Source organism: Pyxicephalus adspersus, chromosome 1 (assembly GCF_032062135.1).
Source record: "Pyxicephalus adspersus chromosome 1, UCB_Pads_2.0, whole genome shotgun sequence".
In the NCBI taxonomy this organism is placed as follows: Eukaryota; Metazoa; Chordata; class Amphibia; order Anura; family Pyxicephalidae; genus Pyxicephalus; species Pyxicephalus adspersus.
The window spans coordinates 9,493,792-9,507,169 of NC_092858.1; the positions used below are offsets into that span (position 1 = coordinate 9,493,792).

Consider the following 13,378-nt stretch of genomic DNA (forward strand, 5'->3'; position numbering starts at 1 on the left):
TGCCCATGGTGGATGTTATGGGGGAACCCTAACTTCATCAGTGTACAGAATACACAAGAGAGGCAAATAAAGAGAGCTCATTACATAATGATTGCAGCAAGCCCATCTGATTTACTAAACAAAAGAAATCAAAGCAGAGATGAACCATAACAGTACAATGGGATGCCTGTGAAATTTAAATATTATTATCAATAATAAACATGATTTATATAGCGCCAACATATTACGCAGCGCTGTACATTAAATAGGGAATTTCACCCTAATGGACCTGCACTGCAATCCAGACATATATTGTGGCTTGCTGCACTGCAAAAACAAAAAAAAAAAACACCTGCGTTAAATTCTCATTCTTTTCCTGCATTTACATTAAATGGTCTGCCTAACACAGCGTGACGTGCCCGGTCACATGGAAGCACATGAGGAAAATCAATGAATAATAAATTCTGTGAGCGTAGAATTTGCTCATCCTATTGGGATTATGCATGCATATTCATTAGTATATTAAGCCCAATTAATGGGGCATGATATGTTACACCCATATATATAAAATAGATCCCAGCATGAAAATATATTAACATATTTGTAGCACTCCGGCCTTTGCAGTGCTGGGTCCCAGGTTTGAATCTCGGCCAGGACTCTATCTGCATGGAGTTTGCAGGTTCTCCCCAAGTTTGCTTGGGTTTCCTCACACAATCCAATTTTTAGGGAAGCCAATTGGCTTCCCCAAAAATTGACCTTAGACTGTATTATTGACATATGACTATGGTAGAGACATTAGATTGTGAGCTCCTTTGAGAGAGAGCTAGTGATATGACTATGGACTTTGTACAGCGCTGTGTAATATGCTGGCGCTAAATAAATACTGTGTAATAATAATATTATATGATATATCCAGGTACATGCTTGTGCTAGGTCATTGACTTAGAATATCGAAGTCATTTTAGCCCCAACTCTTTTTTTTGGATGTGCCATTCGGTGAGTATAATTACCATGGGCAGCTGTGTTCCTCCTTCCATGTAGGCACGCTCTGGGGCTACTTTTGTCTCCATGTCCCATTGGGAACAATAGAAGCTGGGTCTACATTCTGAAGGTGGATGGGCGCTGGAGGCATAGTAAGCTTGTCTTCAAATTGGCACATCCTAGATAGGGAGCACCTATAACAGAAAGGGCATGAACAAGGACCTCCATGGCTGGATGGCCAATACTCCATGGCTTGACCAGGTTCTTTTTGGCAAGTGTTGCACAAATTTTGTATAGTGTAACTACTCATGGGCTTCAAAACCACTGATATGGTTTTCTTGTTTCCTTCTACCTCCTGGTCCAGTTGCTTAGAGTGATGTCTAATTATTAGCCAAGGAAAATTATAACAGAAATGGGGTGAATACAAACAATGCATAGAAGTAAATGCACTATATTTTGGTTCTTCTCATCTCCTAATGCAGCCAGTGGTAAGGTCAAACAGATGTGACCCCGAATAAAGAAAGAATAGTAGATATGGGGCTACTGTTCCATCAGCCAACATTACAGTCAGACATATTAAAGCTCTCCAAAGCTCTCTCTCTTTTAACCTGGGTGATCCAGCAAACCTGGAAGTAATTTGCTATTTGTTCGTTAAGGTTTTCAATTCTGGACGAGATCCATTTCAGATTTTTGGATCACCCAGCTTCACTGATAAAAGTGTATCCTGTACAGTCTTGGAGAGGTTTATTAAATCGGGTTCTTTGTGTTTATATTAGGAGGGCAGGACTTTTAGAACTGCACTCTGCTTACCGATAATCACAAGGTTGTGGCTATCTGGATAAATGTAGGGCTACACAATGGAGGGGGGGCATCCAATTTATAAAATTCAGTTTCAGAGGTAACGCTTAAAACTTACACCAATCAGCATGATTTGCCTTGTCTGATTTGGGGTTATGTTGGTCTTCTTGGGTTTTGGGGTTTCATTGGTCCTTCCTTGGTTAGCCATCTAACAAGAACTAATGGGCTTCGGAAAAAGAAGCTTTAGAACTGGACCAGTTTATAGATCCAATCACTGAAGTAGGACACGGATGCATCTGAGGAAACCAAAACTGACTGCACACTTGTTCCACAAAAGCCGACCCATTGTTTTAAAACCAGCGGTTCCGGAGGATACACAGGCAGCTAGGAGTTTCGGAAGGAGCTCAGCAATAGAAACTCCCATATCTCACACAATTAGAGCCTTCACATTTCTCATATTTTGTTTTCTTGTTCTAAAGTAAATATTTGAGGCATTTGCAATGAACCTACACATGTACCAAGCAGAAGTTGGTATTAAACTTTAGACCTTTCACATATTATCTTCTGGTTTCAAGTATCAATAAGACTTTCCTTTCTTGGAGCCAACCCAACCCACTTGCCTGGGTTCTGAATAGTTTTTGCTTCAAGAGCAAACAGCTTTTCAGAATTAACAAGGAAATAATAACTGGCTACTGGGAACTATAAAAAATTGATTCGGGAGATGATAAATTTTGCACGTACTCTTAAAAAAAACTTGGATAATGCGATGTCGAGAAGATTTTAATGCAAAGCTTCCACATAACTATTAAAGTTCAACATGAACAGTAACATAACAGCAAATTATGTCATTGTATCATGTGATTGCTGCATGACGCTTGGTGGCACAGACCATTCAGCAAGAAAATACAAGATACTGAGCTCCGTTCTTTCAGCTCGTCAAGTCCCATGCACACAAGTTACAGCGGAAATTGGAGAAAAGTAGGAGAGCTGAAGTTGAACAGACAAATGTTATCAGGCATTTCAGGACATCTGCTACCAATTTGGTGGCCTTGCTTTTCTAAAAAGCAGTTAAGCAATAGAACTTGGTCACCAATCGGATTCCAGTCTCTGATTGAAAATGAGACAGCAGCTTCATAATGATGAAATTACACCTGTGTTCCACCTTCTTGTAGGTATTTTATATATATTCCAACATAAGCCGATTTAAAAATAAGCTGAGGTACCTACATTTATCTGAAGAACAGGAAAGCTAAATTGACTCAAGTATAAACCTATGAAGTAAAACGTTGCCGTCACTGCTAACATTCAAACTAATATTTATTACTACATAGTATTTATATAGCGCCATCATATTACAATCTCATGTCCCTACCATAGTCATATGTATTTACCACAGTCTAAGGTCAATTTGGGGAGAAGCAAGTTATCCTAACTACCATGTTATTGGCATGTGAGAGGAAACTGAAGTACCCAGAGGAAACCCACACAAACACAAGGAGAACCTGCAAACTCCATGCAGATAATGTCCTGGCAGGGATTGGAACCTGACACCTAGCACTGAAAAGGCCAGAGTGCTAACCACTAAGCCACTGTGCTGCCCATAACCAATACCTATAATACATCCACGGCGATACCTATAATACATCCACGGTGTGGTATTTTTACAATATATTTAAAAAGCCAAAAAACAAAACATCACATGGGCTTAGTCTGTTCATAATTTTCTGTTCCTTTTTACAAGACAAAGTATTTTACTTTTTGCAGTTTTTCATTTTTGAGTTTCTTATGATGAGTAACTTGTTCTTAAATTTTATTTTTGCATTATTGGGCTCTATTTATAAAACAAGGAATCAGACATTCCCTCAAACATGGTAGAAAATGTTTGAGGGAGTGTCAGATCCCGTTTTATAAATGGTGCATGTTTTTGGCCACCAGTAGATGGAGCTGTGTCCTCTTGTAATGTGTGTAATAAATTCTAAAAATGTCACAGATGGCAAGAGTTTGTTTTACACTTTACATAAGGATTCATCGCCATCTAGTGGTGTGACCAAAGTATAAACCGAGAATCCTAATTCTAATGGCAAATCAGTTTTTTTCCCAAATGTAAAGGATATGTTAACAGTATAAAGTGACAGCACTTAGAAAGGCAGATAAAGGCTTGATAGGCTTATTCTGCTGCAGGCTTTTTAGTAGCCAGTGGGAAATCAGGAGATACGAAGGTGTCTGTTAGGACAGGAACTACTACTTAGGACTAATGTTAGAACATGATCTTTCAGTTACATAGAGCCCCACCAGCTATCTAAAAGTAGTAAATATTAAATTGTTATGATCAACATGTTTATCTGTTTAAAAAAGGTTAATTTCACTGAAAAAGGAAGAAGGGAATAAAAAAAAGCAAACAGGAATGGATGGAAAGATTTTGGGCAACAGACTGAGGACACCTAGGGGCAGAGAGGTGTACTGTTGGTGAAGTCTCTGGATTGGGGGTAGTACTGACCCAATAATAACCAGCATTAACTAAAATAACCATGATGAGCCCTTTCAGGAAGACTCAGTTCATCATTCCTCAGAAAATTGGCCCTTGTTTATTTTACTGCCAGACGGTAGCATAAACAAATAGCACATGAAATGCCAATATTGTTTAAAGGTTAACGTTTCAAACAGTATTTACCAGAAATAAACCTCAAGATGTCCAAGTAAATAGAAATTAGCAATCTTCTGATGATGTGATATATATCTATGGCCAGGGGCCAATTGCAAATTGAGCACTACTGCTATGTGTGTAAATACATATAGCCAACCTTTTGCAAGTGCCAAGAAACAGTCTTTGTTCTAAGGAATTTCTATTGAAATTTGAAGTTTGTTTTAGAAAAGTGTGTTGCAAGGATGATTGAATATTCCAAGCAGGGATTTGATCATTTTCTCTGTGGTGATAATCTCAGCATATTTCCAGTGACAGTAATGTGGGCAACTGGGACCATTTCTTGTTTCTTTTATTGATTTGTAAATCTTTTTGACTACTTTTTTATGCATATTCTTTAGAAAGAGAATGCTGCCGATGCTTGGGGGTATAAACCAGAATCTGAAAACATGAGTTGCTGCAGATACTGTATTTACTCCAATATAAACCAATTTGCGTATAAACTGAAATACCTACTTTTACCTGAAAATACAAGAAAACTACATGACTTGACTTATAACCTCGGGCACAAAATGTGTCCATCACTGACAACATTCAAAACAAAAATCAATAAAAAATGCCAATAGTATTAATGTGAAATAATACATCCATGGTGTGTTTTTTTTACATTTTTAAAAGAAAAAAAAAGCTCACATGGGTGAAATCTGTATATCTTTATATTGTTAAAATATTGAGTTATGATGAGTCACTTTCTTTTAAATTATCTTTTGTGCATTATTGTTGGCCACCAGTAGATGGCACTCTCTCCTCATGTTAAGCATGTAACAAACACTTATAAAGTATCAGACAGTAAGAATTGTATACTTTGCATGTAGACATGGTACTATTTAGTGACGTGATCTGAGTTTTTTTTTTTTTTGTTATTATGGCATTTTCAGAATAAAAAAAAAAACTAGGTTTATACTTGAGTATATATAATCAAAAAAATTTGTAATGCTGGGTTTTCCCTTTGTTCCTCTGAATTGCATGACCATCCACTTAAATGAGCAAAATCCCCATCTAAATTCTACCATTGTTGTGAGGCTGATGTGAACCAGTAGTGCGGATTTGTACTGAGCAAAGTGTGAATAAGGACATTTAAATGGTAAGAATGAAACATGTGCACTCATATGACCAATTTGATATTTAGTAACATCTAATAAAAAATATATTCTGTATTAGATTAACCTTGTAATCTGATATTGTCGTTTGGTATGATATCAGGATTGCAATGACTCACCATTATGAAAAAATGGTGTGATCACATAATAAAAATGTTTTACACCATTGCTCATATATCAGCGTTTTACATTTCAGTCTAAAGAGTGGATTGGCACGTTGCACCACAGCACTTATTTTTAAAGAACCGCTCATTTTCTGTTGCACCTAAGAAACAGACAGTGAGGATACCCCAACTGCAAACTATTGGAGGTTTTAACCCTTCATTACTGAAAAATAAAAAATGATAAAAGATTGCACATGCCAGTGGTTGTCAATCTTCATTTAAACTGGTTAACTTGTAATTTCAGCATAATTTAGGTCATAAATCTTTCCTATTATAAAATATTATTTGATCATTTATGTATTTTTAACATCTGACCAATGATGTGGGATTGATAATCCTCATAGGAGGAGAACCTGTACTAAGTAAACTGACTCAATCAGCAATCAGAAACTGTAAGTAACTGTAATAAATAATTCTCAGGAATTATTTCTTGAAAGACAAGTTAGAGAAAGCAGCAAACACACACAAATAAAATATCTTCTGGCAGGCACGTAACACACATTAGTCCATGAGATAAGGAGGAAATGTCATTAAATTTCAAATTAGGACACATGTTAGGATTTCATTGTCCTCCATGACCTGGCCTGGACAAAGGCTACATGCTCTCTGAAGGTGATGGCTTTCTAAAAATTGCTCAAGTTAAAACTTTGGCATGTCCCAACATAGAACAGGCTCTACCTTTCATTAAAAGTCAGGTCCTGACCTCCATTTACAGCATTTGACTAGACTAAGGTGATGCCATACACCTGCTGTAGATAGAAGGAAGCATTGACTAAATACTACCTCTGCTGGGAGTCTTGTCTAAAGTTCAACTATTTTGTAAAAATAATAATTTTGAAGGTTAAGATTAAACTTTTTTAACCAGTTGGAGGTCAGTGTCTACATTTACTTGGTTCTGTATTGAAAATACTGCCCTCCTGAACCTTATTTACACCACTAATGTTCTATAGGTTTTCTGTATATATTGTTTTCCAAATGAAATTATTTTTATTGATTGTATTTTGTTCCTTATTTGAAATAGTTCACCAGATAGAAAGGACCAATATATATGTCTATACAAGTTTCAGTTTATTATTGCAGCCAAAGTTAGTGAATACTTGAAGGTGAATCAGTAAGCCCTGGTAATGAAACGCGTTAGAGGATTAATGTGTGGAAAGGTGTTGAAGGATGGTGATTTCGTGTAGAGCTTGTATTGTTCAACTTTTTGCTTTTATCTTGTTGTATGGCTCTGACAGTTTTGCTTCAGAAGTATGTTACTTCAGACGGTGACCTTTGAGGCATTTTGCATTATAACCATTTTTTTTTTTGGTTTGGAGCCATCCGTTTGTCTTCCTTGCATGTGGTTTGCTGACCCCACCAGGGGTTTAGATTAGGATGAAAATGTTCTTAACTGTTCATGCTCTGGTTTAATTTATATTAAATCCCTGTACATGAAACTCCTGATGAAGCAGATTTATTTACCATGAAACGCGTCGAGTTCGGGACATTGCTTTGTATTCCTCATTTGCATGAAGTTGACCCTTGTAATATACTTTTTTAGCATTTTTGTCGCACTTTTTGATTTAACCCCTTAGTTGTATTGTGATTGACCTTGATGTCATAAATGTCCAGCTTCCACAGTTTATTCTTTGGTATTCCATTCTATTTGGAATGTGGAGTCTATCTTCTACCATCTGTACACTATATTTTTCCAAGGCCATTTTTGGTAGGTGTGAATCATTCTTCTATATGTGAGTCATACTACTATTCAGCGGCCTCAAAGTTAAACAGAGTTCTACCTCGGAGCACGCCTGTCCCTCCCCTGTAGAGCCACATATAAAGGATATAGTCCTGTTTTATTATGTTTAGCATTAATGTTGGGGGGTGATGAGAAGTTCCTGGCTTTGCCCCCTTCCAGATGAAATAGAAAAATGAGTGTGGGAGCATATGAATGCCTAATATCTTAGTATGTAACTGCAAATATCAGGTCTTTGTGATTCTTAAAACTGTTTTTTCTTTTAGTGAGAAGCTGTGATGGCAGAGGCACAAGCAAGTTTCACGTCGGAGTTATGGGCTGTCATGAAGTTTTTGTTTCTCCATTTTTTTTACTGCTTTAAAAGTCGACCCCCTAACTTACCAAAACTCCTCAGATTTAGGACCCATTCAGACCTGTTTGGACTTATGCAGTGTATTGAGGAAGTCTGAAAGTTTGAATGGGCTCCCAAAGCATCACAATAGACTAATAATCAGGCTTCCATTAATAATAAATGTATTGGTATTCAGTGTGTTACCACAATGCATGGATCCAAATGGATCTTTAGAATAGGGTTAGAATCTGGGTGTGGAATGGTGAACTTTTGCTGTGTTGAGGTGATTTGCATTGCACTGTATGGCATCTGTACCTGGAGCATTGATATACTGCTTGTTCCTTTATGGGAAATAAATGAAGAAGGCTAGGACACGTAGAAGTGCTACGTCTTTTTCTAAAAAGTTTGGCAAACAATGACATACAACTTTGAAATCTCAGAAAGAAACCTTATAACATTTCAACAGCCTGCCATACCAGAACAAGACATATAACAAATTCTATACAGATTATATCACAGCCCCACATTTTAGTATCACATTTGTCCCAAAAATGATTACATATATATTTAAAAAAAATCAAGGGATGTTCCTTAAAGTGGAATGTTCTTATAGGCAACCCTGCGGAGCACCAGGTGAATCCATTGTTTAGAGACAGCAAGGTAAGAATGGGTTGACAGTTTGGTAATCAGTTGTAAAAGATAAATATTTAATAAGAGTACACCACCTTCCTTCCCTCCTGGCCCAAGTAGCATTAAAGCAAACCTATCACCACAATTTTTACTTTATAGAGGGGTAGATAACCTAGAAAAGGTTGTTTTTGCTGTATCATCTGCCTGCACAGTGCAAGATCAGTTAACATAGTGGGAAGGAGGAGGAAAAAGATGGTGGTGACCGTTGCCTCCTCCGCACCAGGATGAAGCAAGAAATCAGGACAATGTGGACCATATGGAAGACAGCTCCAGAGGGATCTGCGGAAGCAAAGGTAAGGGATTTTTTGTGTTTTTTCTTTTAGTTGTGCTTTAATCCTTATTAGATTACTTAGCTATTGTCAGGTTTTACAGGACAACATATAACCCAACACTGCTCCACCAGGTCCACCTAAATTTCCTGGCTGCAGCACCTTTAGGCATGCCATTAGGCTAAAACCAGACAAAAAAAAAGCATTTTTGGCACTGAGGAGCCTTTGGGGAGTATGATTACAAGTGCACATACTAGCCTACTTATCTAAATTTGACCCTTCCCATCTCTAGTTAAAACGCTTGAATGTTATTTTTTTTGCCGCAGAGCTGTGGAAACTTCTGAGTTTCAAAAAGTTGTTGGACTGTCAACTTTGTTATCACATGCTAAAAAACATAATATATTTACCAATTCCTGAATGTGTTTCACAGTATTTAATACTAAGCACAGTAATATTTCTCATTGGTGATATGTACAGTGAGGGTATTATTTGATCCCCTGCTGATTTTGTATGTTTGCCCTCTGACAAAGAAATGACCAGTCTATAATTGTAATGGTAGGATTATTGTAGGTGTGAGAGACAGAATACCAACAAAAGAACCCTCAAAAACCCAGTGCTCAAAAGTCAGAGCTTGATGTGCATTCTAATGAGTGAAATAAGTATTTGATCCCCTATCAACCAGCAAGATTTTAGGCTCCAAGGTGTCTTCCAAGCTTGTTACAGTACTTGTATAAGATTTGCAATGATCAGGAGAACAGTGACAAAGCTACCCAGAACTACACAGGAGGAACTTATCAATGATCTTAGGGCAGCTGGGACCATAGTCACCAAGAAAACATATGGTAACACACTGCACCATCTTGCAGAAATCTTGTAGGGTTCTTTTGTTGTTATTCTGTCCCTCACACCTACAATAAACCTACCTTTACAATTATAAACTGGTCATTTCTTTGACAGAGGGCAAACGTACAAAATCAGCAGGGGATCAAATACTTTTTCTTCCCCTCACTGTATTGGAAGGGATTTCTGAACAGTTGGCTAGGGAGCAACTACCAAACCTCATGGAGCCTCTCAGGCCGAATTGACTCTTGGCAATTGAAAATAGGGGGAATACAAAGCTTTATAGAAAAAAAAACTGTTTAAAACTCTGTTTAAAAATGTCTTAGAAATGCCTACATTAGGCTACATACACACGCGATTCTCATCCGCTAATCGCCTCAGTGCTGATATTGGACGGGAATCTAGCATGCGTACAGTAGTTCATGGATCTGTCCTGGCTGATCCACGATTGAGGAATGATCGTAATGAAAGTGAAGGTGAGAGAGCACAACGGGGTGCCGCTCCGTCCTTCTCCCCTCTCCATAGAGCAGAACGGTGCTGTATGTACAGCACTTGTTCATGCATCATTCAGTCTTTTGTTGTTGGAAAGGATCTTGAAAGATCCTTTCCAATGACAATTATTGCACGTGTACGCAGCCTTATTGTCTCAATGGATAGGCTACTTCCTTCCCTCCTACGGCAATGTCCTATGCTGGCATAGCTAAGAAACAGCTACACCCCCAGCTCAGGCTCCATCACATGGACTGGTATTTCAAAGTAAGAGAGAAAAAGTGTTCGGTCAGGTCTATGCAGGATGCAAGTGATTATTGTGAACTAGGTCTAACTTTGGCGAGTCTTGGACTTTAGTCTTAATTAGATGCTACACCTAGAAAAAGAAGGGTGTTGGTACAATGTCTGATTTTATACCTATATTACTATACAATGTATGATTTTAAATCTATATTAGTGTTCATTGTGCTTTAGGAATGAATTGTTAAATGCTTGCACTCGCCCAGTCATGACCTGTTCTCTTTAAAGCAACGGGAAAGAAATGCAAATTATATCCACACCGGAATGTCACATACTGAGGGAAGTGTAATGTTAAGGAGCAGCAGAGAGCATAAATAAATAAAAGAACCCGAGTCCAGACCAGGCTGTAAGTTCAACATTCTTGCTTGTCAGTCAACAACTTACATAAGGACTTTCTTGTGTTCTACTCACAAAATACACAAAAGGGCAAAAAAAAAGGATCAAAATTATTTTCTACATATATACAACCTCACAGTCCAAAGATTATACAACAACAGAAAAAAAATAAAACAAATTCCAAAAATGAACAAAATATCCCGACATTGTAGTAGTCCTCAAAAATTTCCCTGTCTTGAAAAACGTGGGTGACAGTGGAGCTTCCAGAACCGCGCCGGAATAACTCGAAGAGTGTTCGTTGGGTTTGGTCATCTCCTAGCTGGCGCTGGTTTTCGCATCTGTGGTTGGAGTGATGGCATCATTGGCAAAGCCGTCATAACGATTTTCTGAACATAAGGAGAGCTCTTCGGCTGTGTCCATACTATTGTTGATTTCTAAAGAATGTAAAAGAATATATTAATAAGAAATATATGAGCAGGATTGTGAACCTGTCACAGGAGGTAGCCATACTGTATGCCAAGTGGGCATAAGTTATACCAAGAGCAGCTGTCAATCCATCCACTAGTCTCTCCCATTAATTATTAGGCTACCTGCTTTTTGATGTCTTTGGTGCATAGCAAACAAGGTGCATTCACAGGGATGTCACTGGTCTGTAGTGAATGAATAGGCCACATTTTAACCAATATCCCAGTCAATGGCCCTGATTTATTAAAGCTAGGACTGAAGAGGAAACACTTTCATCAGTGATGATGGGTGATCAAGCAAACCTGCAATGGTGATCCTGCTTGATCACCCAGATTCACTGATGAAAGTGTATCCTTTACAGCCTTGGAGAAACTTAATAAATCAGGCCTAATGAATAGAGTTTGCAATTTCTGTGATGTCACTGGTGTCAATTGAGCGGCCAGGCTGCTTTGTCAATGATGTCACTTGTATTTAGTAAATGGATAGACCACTTTTATAGAGATCTCATTGGTCTCTAGTGAAGGAATATTATGCATCTGCAGAAGTGTCATTGCATAGTATGAAAATGCAACACCATCAACTGGCTTCTAGTGAGTGGATAGACTGAACATCATTTTAGCCCAACTTATGATGGCTTCCTCAAAATAACTCAAATCTAAATTAAAACAACAGTTTTATTCAATTACATCATTTCAAAACCATTAGATTTATTAGTAAGTTCTTATTTTTATTGGTAATACAATTAGGATTATTTGAAAAGAACAGTTTCTTCATAAGTTTGTACACCATCACCGAAAAACTGTAAACAGCATCCAATCAGTCATCATACACTAGAAGCCAACACATCTGTACACATTCACCCAAATTTTTGAATTCACACTGTGCTTAACCATGTGTTGGTCTGCTGGAGAGGGGTGGGGGAAGAATAAGCCAAGGTATAGTAACCCATGATATTGTGGCATCACCTATAAGGCTGGATTGAACCAAAGCTTGTAAACGATGGTCATAATGGAATAATCTGCTAAAATGCCAACATTGGCAGGAGAAGACAATAACCTGACCCTTCATGAACGATATTGAGAGGATTGTCTACTTATAACTTCTTTTTATGCAAAATGTTCATCACAATTCCATTCCTAAAGCTTTTTAAGGTGTAAGTAAGTAGAAGCTAAAACCTCTGTTTTAAGGTCATCGGTGTCCCACCAAGGAGAGTCATCCTCACTTCCAAAAGAGGAGGTCAAGGGAAAATTTCAAACACTTGTTTCGGTGACAATGGGACATGTATCCCTCTCACACAATGGTCTACCAGTTCCTCTCATATTGAATTGTTCTTATGTTATCGGGTGTCTCTAGAACAGGAAGTAAACAGGAAACTTCCCAACAGGAACCTCTGTTCTGTGTACCAACCTCCAAAGCTCCATAGTGTTTGATGTACACAGATAAATGGGTCATAAGTCAATCTGCCTCTGAAATTACCAGGCAGCTGTCCTTAAGTGTAAAAGGTTCCTCCAGGCCATATGTGGAACTTTAGATCCAGATTTACAATAAGGTCTCTTTCATATGGACTGCAGTGTGATTACAACTTACTAGGCACCAAATTAAAATGCTAGGTACTGTCAAGAAAAGCCATTAAACATACTGCTCTGCTATAGGAGAGGTGGTCTTGCACAGAAATTGATCGATACAGGAGGCAGAAGCACATAATTTCTTTATACTTCTTTGTCTAAAACATTTCAAGAAGGCTTCTTCAAATGATTGTTTTAATTATAATGAGACAATTTTGCTGGTATTGGTCATTTTGGAGCAATGAACCACTAGGAAACCATTTTCTAAATAGCTGCAAAAAGGTCCATGTAAACAAACCATAACTAACATTATGGGTATGGTCTTGGTTTGCTTTCTTCCTGCCTGTCTTGACCTCTGTTACAGATCTGCCAAAACACCTCCTGCTCTGTACCTGGTTTCAGTTCTCTGTTTGTACACCAGCAGAGGATCATAAGACAGCACCACATAATGAAATAAAGACCTTCTTTCCGAGTGGGGAAGGTGCTGGTGAAGACAAGATTTTTCCTTGGAATAAAACCCTTCTGGTCCCTATTTGCTACCCACTGTTGATACAGATGGTCCACGATAGTAGAAGCATTCATCATTCAAAAAGAAAAAAAACCCTTCCAGGTAGACACTGCACCAGGGAAAAACT

The 13,378-nt window shown here is 38.0% G+C and overlaps 1 protein-coding gene across 2 annotated transcripts in view; it reads right to left on the reverse strand.

Moving 5' to 3' along the window:
* Nucleotides 1-10,716: 10,716 nt before the first annotated feature.
* GDPD5 (glycerophosphodiester phosphodiesterase domain containing 5) overlaps nt 10,717-13,378 on the reverse strand; it is a 27,535-nt gene continuing 24,873 nt past the window's right edge. For both annotated transcript variants that reach the window (XM_072401945.1, XM_072401956.1), the window contains one exon: nt 10,717-11,147. In XM_072401945.1, the coding sequence (XP_072258046.1) occupies nt 11,029-11,147 (119 nt within the window). In that variant the 3' untranslated portion in view covers nt 10,717-11,028. The remainder of the gene's footprint in view (nt 11,148-13,378) is intronic.